The sequence below is a fragment of the Panthera pardus genome, unplaced genomic scaffold (assembly GCF_024362965.1).
Source record: "Panthera pardus isolate Hobbes unplaced genomic scaffold, ASM2436296v1 HiC_scaffold_17, whole genome shotgun sequence".
Taxonomy (NCBI): Eukaryota; Metazoa; Chordata; class Mammalia; order Carnivora; family Felidae; genus Panthera; species Panthera pardus.
This window is the reverse complement of record NW_026526732.1, coordinates 150,354,511-150,380,606: the sequence shown is the minus strand read 5'-3', so window position 1 is coordinate 150,380,606 and position 26,096 is coordinate 150,354,511. Positions and strand designations below refer to the sequence as shown.

The 26,096-nt window shown below is 41.5% G+C and overlaps 2 protein-coding genes and 1 pseudogene across 4 annotated transcripts in view; all 3 read right to left on the bottom strand.

The window, feature by feature from the left end:
- LOC109249533 (class I histocompatibility antigen, Gogo-B*0101 alpha chain-like) overlaps window positions 1-26,096 on the bottom strand; it is a 283,631-nt gene that overhangs the window by 256,197 nt on the left and 1,338 nt on the right. For all 3 annotated transcript variants that reach the window (XM_053905277.1, XM_053905276.1, XM_053905278.1), the window contains exons 4-5: window positions 25,382-25,657; window positions 25,157-25,264 (exon numbers count right to left, since the gene is read on the bottom strand). In XM_053905277.1, the coding sequence (XP_053761252.1) occupies window positions 25,157-25,264; window positions 25,382-25,657 (384 nt within the window). The remainder of the gene's footprint in view (window positions 1-25,156; window positions 25,265-25,381; window positions 25,658-26,096) is intronic.
- Window positions 23,961-26,096, bottom strand: part of LOC128777755 (class I histocompatibility antigen, Gogo-B*0103 alpha chain-like) — a 345,882-nt gene continuing 343,746 nt past the window's right edge. Inside the window, exon 8 of the mRNA XM_053905281.1 lies at window positions 23,961-24,366. Coding sequence (XP_053761256.1) covers window positions 24,362-24,366 — 5 coding nt within the window. The 3' untranslated portion in view covers window positions 23,961-24,361. The remainder of the gene's footprint in view (window positions 24,367-26,096) is intronic.
- The window catches only part of LOC109261985 (DLA class I histocompatibility antigen, A9/A9 alpha chain-like), a 288,568-nt pseudogene continuing 286,432 nt past the window's right edge, over window positions 23,961-26,096 (bottom strand).

Below are 26,096 nucleotides of genomic sequence, written 5' to 3'. Positions count from 1 at the left end.
AGTGAAAGTTTGACTTTCTCCTTGCCAGTTTGGATGCCTTTTATTTCCTTGTGTTGTCTGATTGATGAAGCTAGGACTTCCAATACTATGTTGAATAATAGTGCTGAGAGTAGACATCCGTGTTGTGTTCCTGACCTCAGGGGGAAAGCTGTCAGTTTTTCCCCATTGAAGATGATATTAGAGGTGGGTCTTTCATATATGGCTTTTATGATCTTTGGGTATGATCCTTCTGTTCCTACTTTCAAGGGGTGTTTTATCATGAAAGAATGCTGTATTTTGTCAAATGCTTCCTCTGTGTCTATTAAGAGGATCATGTGGTTCTTGTCCTTTCTTTGTTAATGTGATGTATCACATTGATTGATTTGTGGATATTGAACCAGCCCTGCATCCCAGGTAGAAATCCCACTTGATCATGGTGAATAATTCTTTTAATGCATTGTTGGATCTGATTGGCTAGTTTATTTTTGAGAATTTTTGCATCTATGTTCATTAGGGAAATTGGTCTATAGTTCTCCTTTTTAGTGGGGTCTTTGAATGGTTTTGGGGTCAAGGTAATGCTGGCCTTATAAATGTATTTGGAAGTTTTCCTTTCATTTCTATTTTTTTTTTGGAATAGATTCAAAAGAATAGGAACTAACTCTTCCTTAAATGTTTTGTAGAATTTCCCCTGGAAAGCCATCCAGCACTGGACTCTCATTTTTAGGAAGTTTTGATTACAAATTCATTTTCTTTACTGTTTATGGGTCTGTTCAAATTTTCTATTTCTTCCTGTTTAAGTTTTGGTAGATTATATGTTTCTAGGAATTTGTCCATTTCTTCCAGATTGCCCAACTTATTGGCATATAATTGCTCATAATATTCTCTTATTATTGTTTGCATTTCTGCAACGTTGGTTGTGATCTCTTCTCTTTCATTCTTGATTTTATTTATTTGGGTCCTTTCCTTTTTCTTTTTGTTCATTCTGGCTAGGAATTTATCAATTTTGTTAATTCTTTCAACAAACCATCTCCTGGTCTGTTCTACTGTTTTTTTTTTATTATTATTTTGATAGCATTGATTTGTGCTCTAATCTTTATTATTTCCCTTCTTCTGCTGGTTTTTGGTTTATTTACTGTTCTTTTTCCAGCTCTTTAATGTGTAAGGTTAGGTTGTATATCTGAGACCTTTCTTCCTTAAGGAAGGCCTGTATTGCTATATACTTCCCTCTTATGACCACCTTTGCTGCATCCCAGAGGTTTTGGGCTGTGGTGTTATCATTTTCATTCCCTCCATGTACTTTTTAATTTCCTCTTTAATTTCTTGGTTAACCCATTCATTCCTTAGAAGGATGTTCTTTAATCCCCAAGTGTTCATTGTCTTTCCAAATTTTATCTTGTGCTTGATTTTGAGTTTCATAGCATTGTGGTCTGAAAATATGCAAGATAATTTCTCGATCCTTTTGAACTTGTTCAGGGCTGATTTGTGACCCAGTATGTGATCTATTCTGGAGAATGTTCCATGTGCACTTGAGAAGAATGTGTATTCTGCTGCTTTAAGATGAAATGTTCTGAATATATCCATTAAGTCCATCTGGTCCAGCGTGTCATTCAAAGCCATTGTTACCTTGTTGATTTTCTACCTTGATGATCTATCAGTTGTTGTAAGTGGGGTGTCAAAGTCCCCTAATATGATGGTATTATTATCAGTGAGTTTCTGTATGTTTGTGATTAATTGATTTATATATTTGGATGCTTCATGTTGTGGTATAAATGTTTACAACCATTAGATATTCTTGGTGGATAGACCCCTTAATTATGATATGATGCCCTTCTTCATCTCTTATTACAGTCTTTATTTTAAAATCTAGATTGTCTGATATAAGTATGGCTATTCTGGCTTTCTTTTGGCGACCATCAGCATGATAGATAGTTCTCTATCTCTACTTTCAATTGGAAGGTGTCTTTAGGTCTAAAATGGGTCTCTTGTAGGCAGTATATAGATGGATCTTGTTTCTTATCCATTCTGTTCCCTTATGTCTTTTGATTGGAGTGTTTAGTCCATTGACATTTAGAGTAGTCATGTTCTCTGATCCTTTCTAGTCTTTGTTGTTTTTGGTCTTTTTGTTTGTTTGTTTTGTCTTTTCTCCTCGCAGAGAGTCCCCCTAGAATTTCTCGCAGGGCTGGTTTAGTGGTCACAAACTCATTTAGTTTTGTTTGTCTGGGAAACTGTTTATTTTTCCTTTTATGTTGAATGACAGCCTTGCTGGATAAAGAATTCTTGGCTGCATATTTTCCCCATTCAGCACATTGAGTATATCCTGCCATTCCTTTCTTGCCTTCCAAGTTTCTGTGGATAGGTCTGCTGTGAACCTGAACTGGACTTTTCTCCCTTGCTGCTTTCATAATTCTTTCCTTGTCTGTGTATTTTGTGAATTTCACTATGATATGCCTAGTTGATAGTCAGTTTTTTGTTAAATCTAATGGGAACCCTCTGTACTTTTTGGATTTTGATGTCTGTGTCTTTCCCCAGGTTAGAAAAGTTTTCCACTATGATTTGCTCCCATAAACCTTCTACCCTTCTTTCTTTTTTTTCATCTTCTGGGCCTCCTATGATTGGGATATTATTCCTTTTTAATGAGTCACTGAGTACTCTAATTCTTATATCATGCTCTTTTGCCTTAGTTTCCCAGCTTCCCAGTCTCTAGCATCAGAACTCTGTGCTCTACCACACTGGGAATCAAGCATCCTTCCATTGTCTCTGGCTTCTTTCCACTCCCTGTTTCTACACTGTCTGTGTCCAAACCATCAGGATGCCAGGTGGCACCTCCTTCCCTAATTTTATTTCAGATGAGGCTGTGTTTCCAAACCCCTCACTTCTGAGGGCCCTGCAGCTTGGAACTGCTCTGACCCACTGGGGGAGGGTCTTGTGGAGCAATGGCCAGATGTCGGTTTGCCCCTTAGGAATGTTCTTGTGATCATGCTGCTATAGGGGCTCAGAGGTTGTGACTAGATGATGGCTTGCTCCAGAATAATTTCATGTGATGTCACAGCAGCAGCATTTCAGGGATTATGGTAGATCACAACACACAACCCATGTCAGGTTTCACCGCCCCTTGGAGTTTTTGTTCCGTTACCAGCAATTGTGTTCTCTGGGCTCTGCTGGGATCTTTGTCTGTAGGTTCTACAGTCTCTACCAAATGCCCTCCTAGCAGGGTATTAGGGAACCGCTTCTCCCTGTGTGGCCCTTGTACCCCTTGGATCTCACTGCCACCTCCTGAGGATTCATCCTGCCCACCAGAGAACTTTCAGGTATTGGACTATGGAATTTCCGATGCTGTTCTGTCCTATTTATAGAGTCCTAATGATATTGAAACCCTCTCCTTTCTCCTTTCTCCATTTCTTGTTCAGGCAATTGTGGGTGCTTCCACTCTTTCTCTTTATCTCCAGCTACTTTTGGGAGGAGTGCCTTAGCTGTACTCTCCCCCCTTTCCCTGTCCTCTCTCCACAAATACCATTCCCTATACTCTGTGGCTTCTCTTTCCCCCAGTTCATCTCTCTGTGCCATGTACCTACAGAGTTCTGTGTTTCAAGTTATGCAGATTGTTGTGTTAATCCTCAGATCAATTTTCTAGTTGTACAAATTGATTTGATGCTTATTTAGCTGCATTTTAGGGATGAAAGAAGACAAGAACTTCCATGCTGCCCTGCTTTCTTGGCCCCTCCCTGATCTGGGACTTTCTTAAGTTTACACCTTATGTTAATTCCTGGCACAGAGACACTCTACACAACAGAATGACCAAAACACAAAAGCAAAAAACACCAACCAAAAAACTCTGCATACTCTGGGGAAAGGGAGAGTCTGATTTCCATAGTTATCACATAAGATCAAATGTCCAGTTTTCAGAAAAACCAAAATAACAAGGCATACAAAGAACCAGGAAAGTATGACCCATTGAAAGAAAAAAAAAATCAATCTTTGCGAAAGAACAGATGGCAAACCTACTAGACAAAGACGTTAAGGCAATGGTCATACAGATGTTTAAGCTGAAGTTGAGAGATGGAGACTTGGAGCTCCCAATGCTTGACTCTCCAGAAAAACAACAAAAACAAAAAATTAATGTAAAAATATGACAGTAAACAAACAAATAAGTAGGGTATACCCTTGCTTCTATAATTTTTTTAATTTTATTTTTGAGAGAGAGAGAGATAGACCATGAGTGAGGGAGGAACAGAAACAGAGGGAGACACAGATTCTGAAGCACAGAATCTGTCAGCACAGAGCCTGACTTGGCGCCCAAACTCACGAATTGCGGAGATCATGACCTGGGCTGAGTCAGGTGCTTAACCAACTGAGCCACATGGGCATCCCCATCCTTGTTTCTATAAAAGCATCAATGCAAAAATAAATAAATAACCACAAGTTGATGACAATGGCTTTGGGAAAGCTCTGGACTATCGCAAGGAAATAGAAGAACCCTGTGGAGCACAAAAATCAAGGACTGATGCATAGAAATGCACGGGGAACATTTTTCCTGTGTCACCCCATACTTCAGTCTGGAGCAGCTCAGTACTAAGAAAAATGCTCCCTGGAAGATTTCACCTGCAGGGAGAAGAGAACATGAGGACTCCAGCCAGCCTGCTCACCTGTACATCTGCACCCTTTACTACCAAGGACCCCCACATTTTGACCAATTGCTAAACCCAGCTGATAGAGCTGCCCGGAGTCCCTGCCACTTCATCTCCTTCCCAGCACTGGAGCTCTCGCTGTGGTGAGACCTGTCCCCAGGAGCCCAAGTCCCTGCTCTGCTCCAATTTCTGGGATTAGGATACCACAGAACCTCACTATCTACAAGGGCTAGAGATGCAGCTGCACTGTGCTCCACTCCTTGCTCTAGAGTTGGAGATTTGACCTACAAATTAACCAGGGCCATGCAGCTGCTATTCTACACCCCTCCCCCTGAGTCCTGAATGGGAGGATTGACCTATATAGGTGCTCTGTGCACCACTCCATGCACCTAAATTGGGGATTTGACCCACCATCATTATGTTGCTACTGCTCTGTGTCCTGCCTACTGGGTCTTGAGTCACAGCTTTGACCCACCATCACTGGGACCATAGTGTTAATGCTTTGTGTCCCACCTACAGGACCTAAGGTGAGGTTTTGACCCACCCCCCCCATCACTGAGGTATGCTCTTCTGGGCCATGTCCCTTGAGTCTCAGGCATTCCCATACCCTGTTAGCTCTGGGCCTTTGCCACTGCTGTGTCCTGCTCCTTCCCTAGAGCTTGAGTCACTACTGTAAGCCACAGAGTATCTGGTTATGTGGGTGATCTTCTCATGCCCAGACTTCAGACCCTGGAGCCATTGCCACAGAAATAGCTCCTGGGTCCCAGGCTCCCAGTTCTCTCTTGGTTCTGTACACCTCCAAGACTGAGACCCCAGCTCCACTGCACTCTGAGTGTCAGCACACCAGACCTGGTACTGGAAGGAATCCCCTTGACTACAACTTCTCCCCACAGGCAATAAGAGGGGAAGACTCTAGCAGCCTTCTACTGAGGACCCCAATGGTCCCAGTTTCCACTGCCATCACAGACAGGTGACAGCCATACCAACAAAGGACCCCACTTGGTCTTTGTAGATGTTGATCTCAGCTGATGGAGCGGCACACAGACTAAACCATTGCCCCTTTCCCAGAACCGAAAGGCTGCATCCACTCAGACAGTATTCTTACACCACCTTCTCATGAAAGTCTTTCCCATTGATGCCAGTCTGAAAAGGCTGGAAGACATCACTACTCCTTCAATACATACGCATGAACAGAAATCCCCAAAACACTAAAAACCAGGGAAGTAGGACACACCAAAGGAACACAGTCATTTTCCAGCATCTGATCCCAAAGGTATGGAGATCTGTGAGTTACCTTAAAAAGAATTCAAAATGCTTATTTTAAGGAAGCTCACAAGATTGAAGATATTAACACAGAAACCTTACAGGCCATGAGAGTGGGTTTGATATATTGAAAGTGCTCAAATAAAAACTGCTAAACAAGAATATTTTACCCAGGAAAACTGTACTTCAGAAATGAAGGAGCGGTGAAATTTCCCAAACAAAATCCAAGGATGTTCATCTCCACTAGACCTGTCTTACAAGAAATGCTAAATGGATTTCTTCAAACACAAAGGAAAAGACACTAATGACATGATAACATATGAAAGTATGAATTCAATGGTAAAGGTAAATAAATACTCAAAGTCACAATACTCTAGTACTGTATGGTGAAGGGTAAATCATTTTAATTCTACTACAAAGGTTAAAAGACAAAACTGTTAAAAATAACTATGGGTATAATACTTGGTTAATGAGTACACCATAGCAAACCATGTAAATTATTCCATCAACAACATAAAATGTGGACGAAAGAATAAATGTGTAGAGGTTTTTTATGCAACTGAAGTTAAGTTGATATCAGCTTAAGACAGAATATGAGGACTGAAGGATGGAGTATGAAAGCGTCATGGTAACCACAGAACAGAAACCTATAGTAGATACACAAGAGATAAAGGGAAAATAACCAAAGCATCATACTACAAAACATCAGCGATTCACAATGGAAGGCAGAAGGGAGGAAGAAAGCAACAAAGGAACTACAGAAAAAAATTAATAGTAGGTTCTTACCTATCAACACTAAGTGTGAAAAGGCTCAATCCTCCCATGAAAAGATATAGAGTGACTGAGTAGATTAACAAAAGCCTGTTGCCTACAAGGGACTTACTTCAGTTTTAAGGACACTCATAGACTCAGAGTGAAGGGACAGATAAAGTATTCCATGCAAGTGGAGAGCAAAAGAGTTCAGGAATAACTAAGATCACACAAAAGGTGTAAACAAAGAAGCGTTCTTATATAATCACAAAAAGGGTCAATTCACCATGAGGAGATAATAGTTGTAAATATGTATGTATCCCAAGTCAGATAACCTACATATATTAAGCAATCATGAACAGACTGCAAAAATAGACAGCAATGCAAAAATAGTGGGGCTTCAATATCTCGCTTTCAACAATGGACGATCATCCAGACATAAAATCATAAGAAAATATTATACTTGAACTAGAGCTCTAACAGACACATACAGAATATTATATTGAACAGAAGCAGAATACACATTCTCCCCAAGGGCACACAGAACACTATTCTGGATAGCTCATATTGTAGATCATGAAAGGAGTCTTGACATATTTAAGAACATTGAAATCCTATTAGTATCTTTTCCAACCACAATGGTGTGATACTAGAAATCAGTAACAATAGCAGAACTGGAAAAGTAACAAATATTAAACAACACATACCTGAATAACCATGGGTCAAAGCCTAAATCAAAAAGGAAATTAAAAAGTATGAGATAAACAAAAATGGAAACAGAGCATATCAAATTCCAAGAGATGTAGCAAAATCAGCAGTTAAGAAGAAAGTTTATAGCAATAAATGCCTATGTTAAGAAATATCACAAATAAACAATCTAACAATACACCTCAAGGAACAAAGAAAGGAAGAACAAACTAAGCCCAAAGTTAGTAGAAGGATGAAAATAATAAATATCTGAATGGAAATAAATGAAATATTAACTAAAATCACATTAGAAAAGGTCAGTGAAATGAAGAGTTGGTTTTTTGAGAAGATAAATAAAATTGACAAACCATTAGATGCACTAAGAAAAAAATGGAGGTGATTCAAGTGAGTAAAATTATAAACAAAAATACAGAACTGATTCCACAAAAGTACACATGATCATAAGACTATACCAAGACAATATATGGCAACAAATATTTTGGATCACCTAGACATACTAAAACATAAAAGTCAGAAAGACTGAATCATGAAAAAAAAAATAGAGAATCTGAATAGACCAATTACTAGTAGGAGATTGAACCAAGAATAAAAAATTTCCCAACACAGGAAAGCCCCCAGGTGACTTCACTGGTGAATTCTATTAAACATAAAGGAGAATTAATACCATTTTTCTCAAAATCTTCTAAAATATTAAAGAGGAAGAAATACTTCCAAATTCACTCAATAAAGCCAACATGATCCCCGTAGCAAAGCCAGACAAATAGACTACAAGAAAAGAAAATTACAGCCAATACCACAGATGAATAAAGATGCCAAAATTCTCAACAAAATGCCAGCAATACAAATTCAAAAGCTTTTTAAAAGGAATATATACCAAGATCAAGTGGGGTTTATGCCTGGGGTGATGAAAACTCTCAATGACTAGGATATAAAAGGAATATACCTCAACATAATAAAGGTCATAATGCCAAGCCCACAACTAACATCATCTCAGTGAAAAGCAAAGGCCTTTGCTCCAAGATCAGGAACAAGACAAGGATGCTCATTCTCACCACTTCTATTCAACATCGTACCAGAAGTCCTAGCCAGAGCACATAGGCGAGGAAAAGAAATAAAAGGCATCCAAACTGGAAAGGAAGAAGGGAAATTGTCACTGTTTGCAGATGATATATATTTTTTTCTTTCAAGATTTACTCTCTTAGCAATATTCAAATATACAATACAGTATTGTTAACTATAGTCACCATGCTGTACATGACATCCCCACAGTTTCTTTTATAACTGGAAATTTGTACCTTTCGACCCCTTTCACCTGTTTCACTCATCCTTTCACTCCCACCTCTGGCGACGACAGATCTGTTCACTGTAATCATGAGCACAATATTTTGTTTCTTTTTTGAAGGGTGTTGTTTGTTGGTTGTTGTTGCTGTTTTTAGGTTCCATATGTAAGTGAGATGATGTGGCTATTCATCTTTTGCTGTCTGACTTATTTTACTTAGCATGATGTCCTCAGAGTCCCTCCATGTTGCAAATGGCAAGATTTCCTTCTTTTACATGGTTGACTAATATTCCATTTTAGATTGTTTCCATGTGTTGACTATGATATAATCTTATATATAGAAGATCCTAAAGTCTCCCAACAACACCAGCAACAACAAATGTTAGCACTAATAACAAATTCAGTGAAGTTGCAGGATTTGAAATCAATATATAAGAATAAGTTATGTCTATATTCTAACAACAAAATATGTAAAAGAGAAATTCAAAAAGCAAACCATTTAGAGTAGCATCAAAAAACAATAAAATACTTAGGAATATATTAACCATTGAAAGACATGCACACAAAAAACTAGAAGACTCTGATGAAAAACATTTAAGAAGAGACAAATAAATGAAAACATACCCAATGTTAATGGATTGGAAGAATTAATACTGTTAAATTATCCATAGTGTCAAAGTGATCTGCAGATTCGATGCAATCCCAAACAAAACCGCAATGGCAGCTTTCAAAGCAATAGAAAACACTATTCCAAATATCATATGGAAGCACAAAAGACCCTGAATAGCCTAAATAATGTTGAGAAAGAACAACAGATCTAGAGGCATCACATTTCCTGATTTCAAACTACATTACAAAGCTGCAGCAATCAAAACAGTGTGGTATTGGCATAAAAGCAGGCATATAGAACAATGGAACACAACACAGAGCCCAGAAACCCCACATATATGGTAAACTCATCTTTGTCAAGGGTACCAACAACACGCAATGGGGAATGAATAGGCTCTTCAGTAAAAGGTGATGGAAAACTGGATATCTGCATGCAGATGAATGACACTGCATTTATATCATACATCACTGACAAAAATTAACCTGAATGGATTAAAGACTTACATATAGGAAGTGAAACTGTAAAACTCCTAGGGAAAAAATAGGGAAAAAAGTCCATGTCATTGGTATTATCAATGATTGTGAGGATATGATACCAAAAACACAGGGCACAAAAGCTAAAGTAAACAAGTGGGGCTACATTAACTGAAAATCTTCTACACAGCAAATAAAATCACCAATAAAATGTTGAGGCAACTTACAAAATGGCAGAAAACAATTGCCACCCATTAGCTGATAAGAGGTTAATATCCAAAATATATAAGTAACACATAGAAATCAAGGAGAAAAAGCAAGAAACAAAATTTACTTTTACTATTCAGCAGACCAGAATAGACATTTTTTTCCTTCTCTATCAAATTTATTTATTTATTTATTTTTTCAACATATGACGTTTACTGTCAAATTGGTTTCCATACAACACCCAGTGCTCATCCCAAAAGGTGCCCTCCTCAATACCCATCACCCACCCTCCCCTCCCTCCCACCCCCCATCAACCCTCAGTTTGTTCTCAGTTTTTAAGAGTCTCTTATGCTTTGGCTCTCTTCCACTCTAACCTCTTTTTTTTTTTTCCTTCCCCTTCCCCATGGGTTTCTGTTAAGTTTCTCAGGATCCATATAAGAGTGACACCATATGGTATCTGTCTTTCTCTGTATGGCTTATTTCACTTAGCATAACACTCTCCAGTTCCATCCACGTTGCTACAAAAGGCCATATTTCATTCTTTCTCATTGCCACGTAGTATTCCATAGTGTATATAAACCACAATTTTTTTTATCCATTCATCAGTTGATGGACATTTAGGCTCTTTCCATAATTTGGCTATTGTTGAGAGTGCTGCTATAAACATTGGGGTACAAGTGCCCCTATGCATCAGTACTCCTGTATCCCTTGGGTAAATTCCTACCAGTGCCATTGCTGGGTCATAGGGTAGGTCTATTTTTAATTTTTTGAGGAACCTCTACACTGTTTTCCAGAGTGGCTGCACCAATTTGCATTCCCACCAACAGTGCAAGAGGGTTCCCGTTTCTCCACATCCTCTCCAGCATCTATAGTCTCCTGATTTGTTCATTTTGGCCACTCTGACTGGTGTGAGGTGATATCTGCGTGTGGTTTTAATTTGTATTTCCCTGATGAGGAGCGACGTTGAACATCTTTTCATGTGCCTGTTGGCCATCCGGATGTCTTCTTTAAAGAAGTGTCTATTCGTGTTTTCTGCCCATTTCTTCACCGGATTATTTGTTTTTCGGGTGTGGAGTTTGGTGCGCTCTTTATAGATTTTGGATACTAGCCCTTTGTCCGATATGTCATTTGCAAATATCTTTTCCCATTCTGTTGGTTGCCTTTTAGTTTTGTTGATTGTTTCCTTTGCTGTGCAGAAGCTTTTTATCTTCATGAAGACCCAGTAGTTCATTTTTGCTTTTAATTCCCTTGTCTTTGGGGATGTGTCAAGTAAGAAATTGCTGCGGCTGAGGTCAGAGAGGTCTTTTCCTGCTTTCTCCTCTAGGGTTTTGATGGTTTCCTGTCTCACATTCAGGTCCTTTATCCATTTTGAGTTTATTTTTGTGAATGGTGTGAGAAAGTGGTCTAGTTTCAACCTTCTGCATGTTGCTGTCCAGTTCTCCCAGCACCATTTGTTAAAGAGACTGTCGTTTTTCCATTGGATGTTCTTTCCTGCTTTGTCAAAGATGAGTTGGCCATACGTTTGTGGGTCTAATTCTGGGGTTTCTATTCTATTCCATTGGTCTATGTGTCTATTTTTGTGCCAATACCATGCTGTCTTGATGATGACAGCTTTGTAGTAGAGGCTAAAGTCTGGGATTGTGATGCCTCCTGCTTTGGTCTTCTTTGAAATTACTTTGGCTATTCGGGGCCTTTTGTGGTTCCATGTGAATTTTAGGATTGCTTGTTCTGGTTTCGAGAAGAATGCTGGTGCAATTTTGATTGGGATTGCATTGAATGTGTAGATAGCTTTGGGTAGTATTGACATTTTGACAATATTTATGCTTCCAATCCATGAGCATGGAGTGTTTTTCCATTTCTTTATATCTTCTTTAATTTCCTTCATAAGCTTTCTATAGTTTTCAGCATACAGATCTTTTACATCTTTGGTTAGATTTATCCCTAGGTATTTTATGCTTCTTGGTGCAATTCTGAATGGGATCAGTTTCTTTCTTTGTCTTTCTGTTCCTTCATTATTAGTGTATAAGAATGCAATTGATTTCTGTACATTGATTTTGTATCCTGCAACTTTGCTGAATTCATGTATCAGTTCTAGCAGACTTTTGGTGGAGTTTATCGGATTTTCCATGTATAATATCATGTCATCTGCAAAAAGTGAAAGCTTGACTTCATCTTTCCCAATTTTGATGCCTTTGATTTCCTTTTGTTGTCTGATTGCTGATGCTAGCACTTCCAACACTATGTTAAACAGCAGCGGTGAGAGTGGACATCCCTGTCGTGTTCCTGATCTCAGGGGGAAAGCTCTCAGTGTTTCCCCATTGAGGATGATGTTAGCTGTGGGCTTTTCATAAATGGCTTTTATGATCTTTAAGTATGTTCCTTCTATCCCGACTTTCTGGAGGGTTTTTATTAAGAAACGTTGCTGAATTTTGTCAAATGCCTTTTCTGCATCGATTGACAGGATCGTATGGTTCTTATATTTTCTTTTATTAATGTGATGTATCACGTTGATTGATTTGCGAATGTTGAACCAGCCCTGCATCCCAGGAATGAATCCCACTTGACCATGGTGAATAATTCTTTTTATATGCTGTTGAATTCGATTTGCTAGTATCTTATTGAGAATTTTTGCATCCATATTCATCAGGGATATTGGCCTGTGGTTCTCTTTTTTTACTGGGTCTCTGTCTGGTTTAGGAATCAAAGTCATACTGGCTTCATAGAAAGAGTCTGGAAGTTTTCCTTCCCTTTCTATTTTTTGGAATAGCTTGAGAAGGATAGGTATTATCTCTGCCTGAAACGTCTGGTAGAACTCCCCTGGGAAGCCATCTGGTCCTGGACTCTTATTTGTTGGGATATTTTTGATAACTGATTCAATTTCTTTGCTGGTTATGGGTCTGTTCAAACTTTCTATTTCCTCCTGATTGAGTGTTGGAAGCGTGTGGGTGTTTAGGAATTTGTCCATTTCTTCCAGGTTGTCCAGTTTGTTGGCATATAATTTTTCATAGTATTCCCTGATAATTGCTTGTATCTCTGAGGGATTGGTTGTAATAATTTCCTTTTCATTCATGATTTTATCTATTTGGGTCATCTCCCTTTTCTTTTTGAGAAGCCTGGCTAGAGGTTTATCAATTTTGTTTATTTTTTCAAAAAACCAACTCTTGGTTTCGTTGATCTGCTCTACCATTTTTTTAGATTCTATATTGTTTATTTCTGCTCTGATCTTTATTATTTCTCTTCTTCTGCTGGGTTTAGGCTGTCTTTGCTGTTCTGCTTCTATTTCCTTTAGGTGTGCTGTTAGATTTGTATTTGGGATTTTTCTTGTTTCTTGAGATAGGCCTGGATTGCAAGGTATTTTCCTCTCAGGACTGCCTTTGCTGCATCCCAAAGCGTTTGGATTGTTGTATTTTCATTTTCGTTTGTTTCCATATATTTTTAAATTTCTTCTCTAATTGCCTGGTTGACCCACTCATTCTTTAGTAGGGTGTTCTTTAACCTCCACACTTTTGGAGGTTTTCCAGACTTTTTCCTGTGGTTGATTTCAAGCTTCATAGCATTGTGGTCTGAAAGTATGCATGGTATGATCTCAAGTCTTGTATACTTCTGAAGGGCTGTTTTGTGACCCAGTATGTGATCTATCTTGGAAAATGTTCCATGTGCACTCGAGAAGAAAGTATATTCTGTTGCTTTGGGATGCAGAGTTCTAAATATATCTGTCAAGTCCATCTGATCCAATGTATCATTCAGGGCCCTTGTTTCTTTATTGACCGTGTGTCTAGATGATCTATCCGTTTCTGTAAGTGGAGTGTTAAAGTCCCCTGCAATTACCACATTCTTGTCAATAAGGTTGCTTATGTTTGTGAGTAATTGTTGTATATATTTGGGGGCTCTCGTATTCAGTGCATAGACATATATAATTGTTAGCTCTTCCTGATGGATAGACCCTGTCATTATTATATATTGCCCTTCTTCATCTCTTGTTACAGCCTTTAACTTAATGTCTAGTTTGTCTGATAGAAGTATGGCTACTCCAGCTTTCTTTTGACTTCCAGTAGCATGATAAATAGTTCTCCATCCCCTCACTTTCAATCTGAAGGTGTCCTCAGGTCTAAAATGAGTCTCTTGTAGACAGCAAATAGATGGGTCTTGTTTTTTTATCCATTCTGATACCGTGTGTCTTTTGGTTGGCACATTTAGTCCATTTACGTTCAGTGTTATTATAGAAAGATATGGGTTTAGAGTCATTGTGATGTCCGCAGGTTTCATGCTTGTAGCGATGTCTCTGGTACTTTGTCTCACAGGGTCCCCCTTAAGATCTCTTGTAGGGCTGGCTTAGTGGTGACGAATTCCTTCAGTTTTTGTTTGTTTGGGAAGACCTTTATCTCTTCTTCTATTCTAAAGGACAGACTTGCTGGATAAAGGATTCTTGGCTGCATATTTTTTCTGTTCATCACATTGAAGATATCCTGCCATTCCTTTCTGGCCTGCCAAGTTTCAGTAGAGAGATCCATCATGAGTCTTATGGGTCTCCCTTTATAAGTTAGAGTGTGTTTATCCCTAGCTGCTTTCAGAATTTTCTCTTTATCCTTGTATTTTGCCAGTTTCACTATGATATGTCATGCAGAAGATCGATTCAAGTTACGTCTGAAGGGAGTTCTCTGTGTCTCTTGGATTTCAATGCCTTTTTCCTTCCCCAGATCAGGGAAGTTCTCAGCTATGATTTCTTCAAGTACACCTTCAGCACCTTTCCCTCTCTCTTCCTCCTCTGGCATACCAATTATGCGTAGGTTATTTCTCTTTAGTGCATCACTTAGTTCTCTAATTTTCCCCTCATACTCCTGGATTTTTTTTTATCTCTCTTTTTCTCAGCTTCCTCTTTTTCCATAATTTTATCTTTTAGTTCACCTATTCTCTCCTCTGCCTCTTCAATCTGAGCTGTGGTCGTCTCCATTTTATTTTGCAGCTCATTCATAGCATTTTTTAGCTCCTTCTGACTGTTCCTTAGTCCCTTGATCTCTGTAGCAATAGATTCTCTGCTGTCCTCTATACTGTTTTCAAGCCCAGGAATTAATTTTATGACTATTATTCTAAATTCACTTTCTGTCATATTGTTTAAATCCTTTTTGATCAGTTCGTTAGCTGTTGTTATTTCCTGGAGATTCTTTTGAGGGGAATTCTTCAGTTTCATCATTTTGGATAGTCCCTGGAGGCGTGCGGAACTGCAGGGCACTTCCCCTGTGCTGTCTTTTTTTTTTTTTTTTTTCAATATATGGAATTTATTGTCAAATTGGTTTCCATACAACACCTAGTGCTCATCCCAAAAGGTGCCCTCCTCAATACCCATCACCCACCCTCCCCTCCCTCCCACCCCCCATCAACCCTCAGTTTGTTCTCAGTTTTTAAGAGTCTCTTATGCTTTGGCTCTCTTCCACTCTAACCTCTTTTTTTTTTTTCCTTCCCCTTCCCCATGGGTTTCTGTTAAGTTTCTCAGGATCCATATAAGAGTGACACCATATGGTATCTGTCTTTCTCTGTATGGCTTATTTCACTTAGCATAACACTCTCCAGTTCCATCCACGTTGCTACAAAGGGCCATATTTCATTCTTTCTCATTGCCACGTAGTACTCCATTGTGTATATAAACCACAATTTCTCTATTCATTCATCAGTTGATGTGTGCTGTCTTGAATAACTTGAGTTGGTGGGCCAGGCGCAGTCAGACCTGATGTCTGACCCCAGCCCACCCCTGGGGCCACAGTCAGACTGGTGTGTACCTTCTCTTCCCCTCTCCTAGGGACGGGGTTCACTGTGGGGTGGTGTGGCACCTGTCTGGGTACTGGCACACTGCCAGGCTTGCGGTGCTGGGGATCTGGCATTTTATCTGGGGAGGATCGGCAAGGTGCACAGGGACGGGAGGGGCAGGCTCAGCTCAATTATCCTTCAGAGATCCACTTCAGGAGGGGCCCTGTGGCACCGGGAGGGAGTCAGACCAGCCACCAGAGGGATGGATCTGCAGAAGCACAACGTTGTGTGTTTACGCGGTACAAGCAAGTTCCCTGGCAGGAACTGGTCCCTTTGGGATTTCAGCTCGGAGATGGGTGAGGGAGATGGCGCTGGTGAGCGCCTTTGTTCCCCCGCCAAGCTGCGCTCTGTTGTTGGGGGCTCAACAACTCTCCCTTCCGTTGTCCTCCAGCCCTCACGCTCTCCGAGCAGAGCTGTTAGCTTATAACCTTCCAGATGTTAAGTCCCGCTTGCTGTCAGAACACACTCCGTCCGGCCCCTCCGCTTTTGCAAGCCAGACTCTGCTTGGCGGCAGGCCGCCCCTTCACCCCGGCTCCCTCCCGCCAGTCCGTGGAGCGCGCACCGCCTCGCCGCCCTTCTTACCCTTTTCCGTGGGCCTCTCGCCTGTGCTTGGCTCCAGAAACTCCGTTCTGCTAGTCTTCTAGCGGTTTTCTGGCTTATTTAGACAGGTGTAGGTGGAATCTGAGTGATCTGCAGGACACGGTGAGCCCAGCGTCCTCCTACCCCTCCGTCTTCCCAAAAACCTCTTAACGTTTATTTTTGAGAGAGAGAGAGAGAGAGAGAGAGAGAGAATGAGCAGGGAAGGTGCAGAGAGAGAGGGAGACACAAAACTTGTGGTGGGCCCCAGGCTCGTGATTGAGCAGAAGTTGGATGCTTCACTGACTGAGCCACCCAGGCACCCCTCTACATTTTCAATTTTGTGATTTTTTTTATGTCACACATACATATAATATTTATTCAAATTACATATATTTTATATCATATATTGGTCATGTTATATTTTATGTCTTATGATTGCAATATTGAAGTTTTATGAGTTTCTCTTTACTACCTATTCTTTCTAAAGTTAACTCTGTCTTTTTTCCATTTGTACTTTACATTTTGTGCTATCAGTTGCTCTTTTTCTTTTTTTAAATTTTTTTTAACGTTTATTTATTTTTGAGACAGAGAGAGACAGAGCATGAACGGGGGAGGGGCAGAGAGAGAGGGAGACACAGAACCAGAAGCAGGATCCAGGCTCTGAGCCATCAGCCCAGAGCCCAACGCGGGGCTCGAACTCACGGACCGTGAGATCGTGACCTGAGCTGAAGTCGGATGCTTAACCGACTGAGCCACCCAGGTGCCCCATAGTTGCTCTTTTTCTTTGTGCAATTCTTTGTGTAAATTTTTTGACACATAAGTTAAATGTAGATTCCTCTAGAAAAATTTGTTTCTTTTACTAAATTTTGAGTCATTATCAATCCAGGACAATTATTAACTAAACTGATGACTAGAAGGTATTTTGGCCCAAGGTAAGAAAGCAAATTTGGCTTACAAATCATAGAAAGATTAGTCTATAATTGCAAATTCTTTGAAATAGCTCTTTGCTCACTTTGTGTTAGATCAGAACAAATCTCCTTAGAATACTCTTGTACTTGAAGATAAAGCCGATTTGATTTGATCCTTTTTCTGAGGATGTGAATCTATGAATCTTAGGTTCCCATATTTTCAGGGAGGGGATGTTTCTAATGCTCCTCACATGAATAAGCTCCAGGCATTATTTCCTGTCTATTAAGTTCGTGAACTTGAGAAGGTAAGCTAAGATTTTCTAGATTTGAAATATACCCTAAGGTTCGGAACAACTATCATCCCTGGCTTATTGCCAATATTTATATTTTGGCCTAAATGATTATTCTGTTGATTCTTCTTTTGGGTGCTTTATATATGCATTTTACATTTTTAGTTGTTTTTACAGGAAGAGGCAGCCTTAAAACTTAGTCTACTGTGTTAATGGAAAAGGATCCCCATTCACAATTGTTTCATTTCTGCTATTTATCCAGCACCAGAGTAGGTGGTAGAATACAGGTTCACCTAAACCAATGGTGATCTGTGTCTTCTGTGAGCCAGCGCTCGTCTGTGAATGTGCATCAGCCCACAAACAGATAGAGACAGAAATTGAAAGTGAAACCTTATCCTGACTCAGACTGGTAATCACCAAGACAAAAATGAGCCTGTATATCAAGTCATTGGATCTGCTAAAAACAGTTTGATTAGCTGTTCGTGGACCAGAGGTAGAGGAGCACAGTGTCTAAGCTGGAATGAGATTTTAGACTTTTGTGGGGGGTGTCACATAAAACCTGGTAACATATTGAATGCTCTTCCCAGAAATATGGACATGTACAATGAAATATAAAGTATCAGTGTATACGTAAGGATCATCTGAAGTGTTACAGATTTGGGTTACTTAATCCTAGGAAGAGACAAAGGCTGGAGAAGACATTTTGAATAATCACTTCATCACCCAACAATGGTACTCTGCTTATTTGCGAGCAGAACAGAAGTAGACAAAAGCTGGACCCCATAACAACTATCAAGGGAAAACATTGAAATATTTCAATCGTCCAATCCAACCCGATACCTACAATGTACCAGATCAAGTTCTAGTCTCAGATCACTGCTCCAAATGTTGAAATTTGTCATTCTTTCCCATTCCTGACCCCCAATTTCCATGCTCAGAACTTGTACCTGTCTTCCCACATAGAAGATTTCCACAATTTAAAAGTCTCGATGGAGGGGAGAGACCAGCTCCATCCACAGTGAAGAGAACCCACTTTACCAAACAGTCTTGCATTGGACATTCAGACTCTGACTCAGGACATGACAGATAAGCTGAGACAGCACTCCATGCATTTGACACAGGTGTTTGAGTGATAGTGGTGTCATGCAGTTGCACGGGGCAGCAGCAATTGCAGTCGTAGCCTCAGGGTCCAGTGTCCTACGTCAGGGGACTCCGTTGTGTGAACAGTTGTATCTATACCCAGTGGCAGGGCCCTCGTTGTATGTGGGTCTCCACCTAGGGTCCATTGTGGATTCTGTTCCTGCCTGTTTTGTGACTTTCCTTGAAATAGAAAAAGGCCCCATATTCTCTCTCTCCCATCCCTAAGTCTCTGTAACTATACATATATATATATAATGAAAAGTCAGAAATCTATGTAGGGAATAGCTTCAGAGAGCATGATTTCAGACATGTTTTTCCAGCTTCACTGAGGTATAATTGACATACACCATTGTGTAAGCTCAAGGGTAAAACCCTTGATTGATACATTTCTATACTGCAAGATGATTACAACCATAATATTAACTAAGAGCTGCATGGTGTTACATTTCCTTTTGTGTGGTACATTTAAGATATACACTCAGTATCTCAGAGGTTTTATGTTGAACCACTTCCTCAATCTGCCACCTGGCTGTGCCCCTTGGGAGAGAAAATATGTATCTCCCAGCAGATCTTGTGTTTTTCTTCCTAGAAAAAACAACAACATTTAAATGTGGATGTAAGACCCCTTCCCACAATGAAGGCTCTCATCAATGACTTTACTGTTTACCTATCTGTTGGAAGCCCAGGATTACTTGTGGGTTTGTTACAAAATACTCAGGCCTCTCCCCAGACCTGCCATCTTAGAGTGTTGGGCTTGGGCTCAGGAATCACTTACTTAATAAGCCCCACAGGGAAGGCTGATGCACAGGCATGTGAGAATCCTGCTTTATGTGCTTGCTGCTCAATGTATGATCTGAAGACCAGCAATAGCAGCAACAACCTTGTTATAAACCCAGAATCTCGTGCTTTAGTCCAGACTGTCTAGATGTTTCTAAGACCAGGAAATTCCTATGCACACTAAAGTCTGGGCCTCCTGATCTACATGACGCAGAACCATAACTGTGCAGTATGCTCTGGGTGTGCTCTGATCAGCTTGCTTAGCACTGAGGAGTCCAGGATTTGGTCCTGTTCCTTTCTCTTCTATGGTCATCGCCCCCTTGGTGCTCTCATCTATGCTGAAGGCTTTAAACATCATTTATGTGGTGTCACCTCCTCCATGTATCTCTCCAACCTAGATATTTCTCCCACCCTGTACTCTGTATCCAGCTTCTAACTTCAAGTGCATTTCTAATAATCTCAGATTTGACATTCCTAAACTGGGTGCCTATGATGCAGCTTCCCTAAATGTCCTACTTCCAGAGTCCTCCCTGTTTCCATATAAGGCACTCCTCATTTCTACCTGCAGTCTGAAGTATTGGATGGCATCCTTGATTCCTCCTTCTCCCAACCTAGAATTAATACATTAGGAAATGCTGCAAAGTCCATCTTTAAGTGTATCCAGAATACACACACACACACACACACACACACACACACACACACTAAGTAGAATGCAGTCACTAGCTATTATTTTCCCTCCTCATACCTCAGATGTAAAACTGTCATCCCCCTCCTGGAACACTGCACTAGCTTCCCACAGTTGCCCTACTGGTCACTTGCCCTTCACCTCTCAATTCTGCACAGCAGCAAACAGATGCTGCTAAAGAGAAGTAGTACCCAGTGGATCATCTGTTCTAAACCATCTGGTGACTCACATCTCACTCAGAAAACCAAACCCTTCTAATCCTCAGGCATAAACATCTGACCACATTTCACATGCTCTCTGCTCCAGCCACAGAGGCCTCTCACTCTTCCTTGAACATGGGACACACTCCTGCCCTAGTGCATGTGCCTGGAGGTTCCCCTGCGTGGAAAGAACTCCCTGAGACATGCTCTTCAACAATTCCTTGTGTCCTGCACATCTCTCCTGAGGTCACCTTCCCAGTGAGGCTCCCTCTGATAGGCTTTACCCAGTGAGGATTTACTCTGATAGTAAATTGGCCACCTTCCCCATCCCAGCACAGGTAACTCTCTGGGTCACCTTCCTCAAAGCACCAACCAGCCTCCAATTTGTGTGTGTGTGTATGTGTGTGTGTGTGTGTATAGTTTATTTTTAATTAATTAATTAATTTTTATTTACATCCAGGTTAGGTAGCATATAGTACAACAGTGATTTCAGAAGTAGATTCCTTAATGTCCTTTACCCATTTAGCCCATCCCCCCTTCACAAACCATCTAGCAACCCTCTGTTCTCTACATTTAAGAGACTCTTATGTTTTGTCCCCCTCCCTGTTTTTATATTATTTTTTGCTTCCTTTCCTTTATGTTCACCTGTTTTCTACCTTAAATTCCTCATATCAGTTAAATCATGATATTTGTCTTTCTCTGACTAATTTCGCTTAGCATAATACCCTCCAGTTCCCTCCACATAGTTGCAGATGGCAAGATTTCATTCTTTTTGGTTGCTGAGTAATACTCCATTGTGTGTGTATATATATATATATATATATATATATATATATATACACACACACACACACACATATATATACCACATCTTCTTTATCCGTTCATCCATCGATGGACATTTGGGCTCTTTCCATACCTTGGCTATTGTTGATGGTGCTGCTATAAACATTGGGGTGCATGTGCCCCTTTGAAACAGCACACCTGTATCCCTTGGATAAAAATACCTAGTAGTGCAATTGCTGGGTCATAGGGTAGTTCCATTTTTAGTTTTTGAGGAACCTCCATACTGTTTTCCAGAGCGGCTGCACCAGTTTGCATTCCCACCAGCAGTGCAAAAGAGATCCTCTTTCTCTGCATCCTTGCCAACATCTGTTGCCTGAGTTGTTAATGTTTCTGACAGGTGTGAGGTGGTATTTCATTGTGGTTTTGATTTGTATTTCCCTGATGATGAGTGATGTTGAGCATTTTTTCATGTGTCGGTTGGCCATCTGGATGTCTTCTTTGGAGAAGTGTTTATTCATGTCTTTTGCTCATTTCTTCACTGGATTATTTGCTTTTGGGTGTTGAGTTTGATAAGTTCTTTATAGATTTTGGATACTAACACTTTATCTGATATGTCATTTGCAAATATCTTCTCCCATTCTGTTGGTTGCCTTTTAGTTTTTCTGATTGTTTCCTTCACTGTGCAGAAGCTTTTTATTTTGATGAGGTCCCAATAGTTCATTTTTGCTTTTGTTTCCCTTTCTTCCAGAGACATAAGAAGTTTCTGTGGCTGAGGTCAAAGGGGTTTTTGCTTGTTTTTTCCTCTAGGATTTTGATGGTTTCCTGTCTTACATTTAGGTCTTTCATCCATTTTGAGATTATCTTTGTGTATGGTGTAAGAAAATGGTCCTAGTTCATTTTTCTGCATGTCGCTGCCCCGTTTTCTCAGCACCATTTGCTGAAGAGACTGTCTTTATTCCATTGGATATTCTTTCCTGCTTTGTCAAAGATTAGTTGACTGATGTTTTTGGGTCCATTTCTGGGTTCTCTATTCTGTTCCATTGATCTGAGTGTCTGTTTTTGTGCCATTACCATACTGTCTTGATGATTACAGTTTTGAAATACATCTTGAAGTCCGGGATTGTGATACCTCCAGTTTTGGTTTTCTTTTTCAAGATTACTTTGGCTATTTGGGGTCTTTTCTGATTCCATATAAATGTTACGATTGTAGGTTTTAGCTCTGTGAAGAATGCTGGTGTTATTTTGATAGGGATTGCATTGAATATGTAGATTGCTTTGGGTAGTATCAACATTTTAACAATATTTGTTCTTTGAATCCAGGAGCATGGAATATTTTTACATTTTTGTGTCTTCTTCAATTTCTTTGTAAGCTTTCTATAGTTTTTAATCTATAGATTTTTCACCTTTTTGCTAACCTCCAATGTAAACCCTTCCCTTTTTTACCACATTAATACAGTATACAGTTGGCTCTGAATTACACCAGCTTGAACTGCTCATGTCCTCCGATATGTGGACTTTTTAACACTTACTTTTACACTTACGTGGACTTGCTGCACTTTTTCTTATGTTTTCTTACTATTTTCTCCAGCTTAATTTATTGTAAGAATACAGTACATACTGCATGTAACACGCAAACTATACGTTACACAACTGTTCGTGTTTTCAAGAAGACTTCCTATCAATAGTAGTACTTAGGTTTCAGGGGAGTCAAAAGTTATACTTGGATTTCTGACTGCACAATGGGGTCATTGTCCTCAATCCACACATTGTTTCAGGGTCAAGTAGAGTCTGCCCCTCACCCCTAGGACATATTCTCCACAAGACCAGCACGTTTGCCTCTTCTTAGTTACTGAGGTGTCTTAGATGAAAAAATAGCGGGTCCTGCATGTGGCACATGACATTATCAGTGGAACGATTGGTCAGCGGAGAGGATCTCTGTCTTCTGGATGAGCCTCAGCACAGCCAGTCCGTGGCAGCTCCCACAAAAAGTGCCCCCACCTCACCATCAGTGCCGCCTCTACTTTTCCCCCAGGGCTGCTCCTCCCTCCCTTTTTCTGCTCAGCTCCCCCCTCCCACAGCGTTTCCCCTGCACAGCACAGCACAGCACAGCACAGCACAGAGTTACAGTCCTGTCTTCAGAATCATTGTACTTAGGCTCTATGGGGCCTTTTCTCCAACCAAATAGAAATCTATGTGAGACTGTGCTTTAAAACTCCATGAATTTGGATGGGAGCCAGCACCAGCATCACTAGAACTAAGGGCAGGGAGAGGGGGCAGAGAGGCAGAGAAGGTAGAAACTAACTGAAGATGAAAGAGGATGAGAAACTCTCAGATTCCTCTCTGTCTACCTCAGGATGTAAAGAATAATCCAGAAGACAGCTCTAGAGGGAGGAGATGGATGAATCTGATAATTCATCTCTGCAAACCACAGAGACTCCTGTGTACAGGGGCCACCTAGGCCTGTGGGAACGACAGCCCAAAGGACTCCTGGTGCTGTAACCACTGGGATCACCCGGGAAGAATGAGACAGGAACTCAGACACAAGAGCAAGAACAGGCCTGATGCTCCACAGAAACAAAGAAGAAAATACACCCAAAAGATGGGGCTGAGGTCATGACCCAGGATGGAGCCTGGGCTGACCCAGTCACAGGAAGCTCTTGCTTCACAAGGTCCTGGTGACAGATGATGTCCATGTCCCTGTAGTCATGGTCCTGGTGAGACAAGGTTCCACAGAAGGGACAAGGACAAGGAGCAGAGACATGACCCAGCTGAGGAGTGAGCACGTCACACTAATTACGCACTGAGCACCGACTGGACCCAGGCCCCGTCCCCGCTCGGCTCCTCCAGCCCTCTCCTGTCCGCACCTGCAACAGACACGGCACAGGAAACATGCGGGTTCTGGAAGGTTCTCAGTGCTTTCATTTATTTTCTGTTCCAACCATACAAATCCTCTCTTTTATTACCTCATCATGCCCACATACCAAGAATTACAAAACACAAATTCATATCTGGATTCTCATTTTCAATAGGAAAGTACTCAGTCCAACATGAAAAAAAGACGGGGATGGAGATGGTCCACCCCTCCTCGGCTGGAACAGGAAAGCAGGTCAGAAAGGGAACACGAATCAGTACGGGGAGGGGTCATGGTGGGCAGGGGGGGCCAGTCTCCTGTGTCCTCACAATATGCTAATAGGAACGCAGACACATTCTGACACCATCCGCAAAAAGTCAGGGGATCTCGATGGCACCAAGTGTGAACAGATCCTGTATTGCTCAGTCCCTGAGGGGCAGCAGGTCTCACACTGTGAAAAAATTAATCATGAACAGATTTAGATCAGTCACATAAGTGCCACATTCTCAACAGCCCCCCACATGTCAACATGTCCCTAGTTCCCCCACCCCTCCCCACTTCAGGCCCTCCGGAGTCTTACCTTTAGGAGCCATTAGAGACGAATCAGAGCCCTGGGTACTGTCATTGCCTGGGGTAGAACAAACAGGATGTGATCAGAGCCACAGGAGTTGAGACTAAAGGAGCAGCTATGGGGGGGTGGGGGGAGTGAGCTCCCCATTGGGGTCCTGTCTACACTATCCCAGGGTTTCAAGGATCACCCCCTCCATACTTACGTGCAGCATGAGAGTAGCTCGGTCCTTTTTCTGCTGTGGGAAGAAAATATCATGTTACAAACCTAGGACAGCTGGGCCATGGGATCCTAGAGCAACCTCTTAGTCCTGGTCCACAATGAAGTTTCCAGAATTCTGACTGAAGACCCAGGACAGGCTCAGGAAACATGAAAAAAGAGGTGTGGGGGAGCACAGGACCGCCTGACTTTCTGGAGGTCTGTCCTGAGCAGGGACCTTCCTCTCTGTCCTGTCACTGCTGGGAATCAGGTCCCCGTCACCAGAATTACCAAGTGAAAATCTGTTCTTCATTTTCACAAGTGCTTTGCTACAGAGTGATTGTTAGTAACGGCTCCAGAGTGGGCAGGTCCATGTGTGTGGATGGAACCTCCCAGGAACCAGGCAGGACAATGTGCTACCTAGGAAACCCCCCAGCGGGACAAGAGAACTCAGATCTCCCCACTCTGTTCCTACCTGAGAACTTCTTCCTCCAGATCACAGCTCCAACCACCACAGTGACCACAAGGATAGCCACACCAGCCATGATGCCCAGGATGGGGATGGAGGGCTGAGAGGATGGCTCTGGAAAAGGAAGGAAGGTGAGGGGCTCAGACCTCTGGCTTCAGTCTTGACTTTGTGAAGTTCTCCAGAAGGGCCCTGCTTTCTCTGCCACGGGGCTCTACCCCAAACCCTCCTTACCCCATCTCAAGGTGATGGGCTCGGGCAGCCCCTCGTGCTGCACATGGCACGTGTATCTCTGCTCCTCTCCAGAAGGCACCACCACAGCCGCCCACTTCTGGAAGGTTCCATCTCCTGCAGGCCTGGTCTCCACAAGCTCTGTGTCCTGGGTGTGGTCCTCCCCATCACGCTGCCAGGTCAGGGTGATCTCCGCAGGGTAGAAGCCCAGGGCCCAGCACCTCAGGGTCACCTCATGGTCAGAGATCCGGTGGCGGGTCACGTGTGTTTTGGGAGATTCTGAGGAAGAAGAATCAGAGAATCCACACTGTGGTTTAGCTTTATGGGCCACTGAAACTGCATCCACGTGACCATCCTGAGGTGGATAGGACCACTGGTCTGGATGGAAGAAGCACAAAACCCAGACAGCAGTCTAGCCTTTGGGATCTCCTGATCCTTGTTATGTTCTGGAATCTGGGAGAGAAGCCCGGGTAGGAAGCTGCAGGTCTAAGGGAGGAACACACTTTGGTCCTGACTGTGGTGGAGGGTGAATGACTCAGCAAACGCAGACTCAGATCTCCAAACATGTTCTCAGATGGAGAACAAGGCCTTGAGAGGGAAGGTCATGGTTCATAAGGTGGCTGCCAGGGTCAAAGGGAACTGCTGATGGGTTATTTCAGGGATGGGCTCAACCTGAGTCCCTGCTGGGGAGAGTGGATTCCTGTCTGTCCTTGAGAGA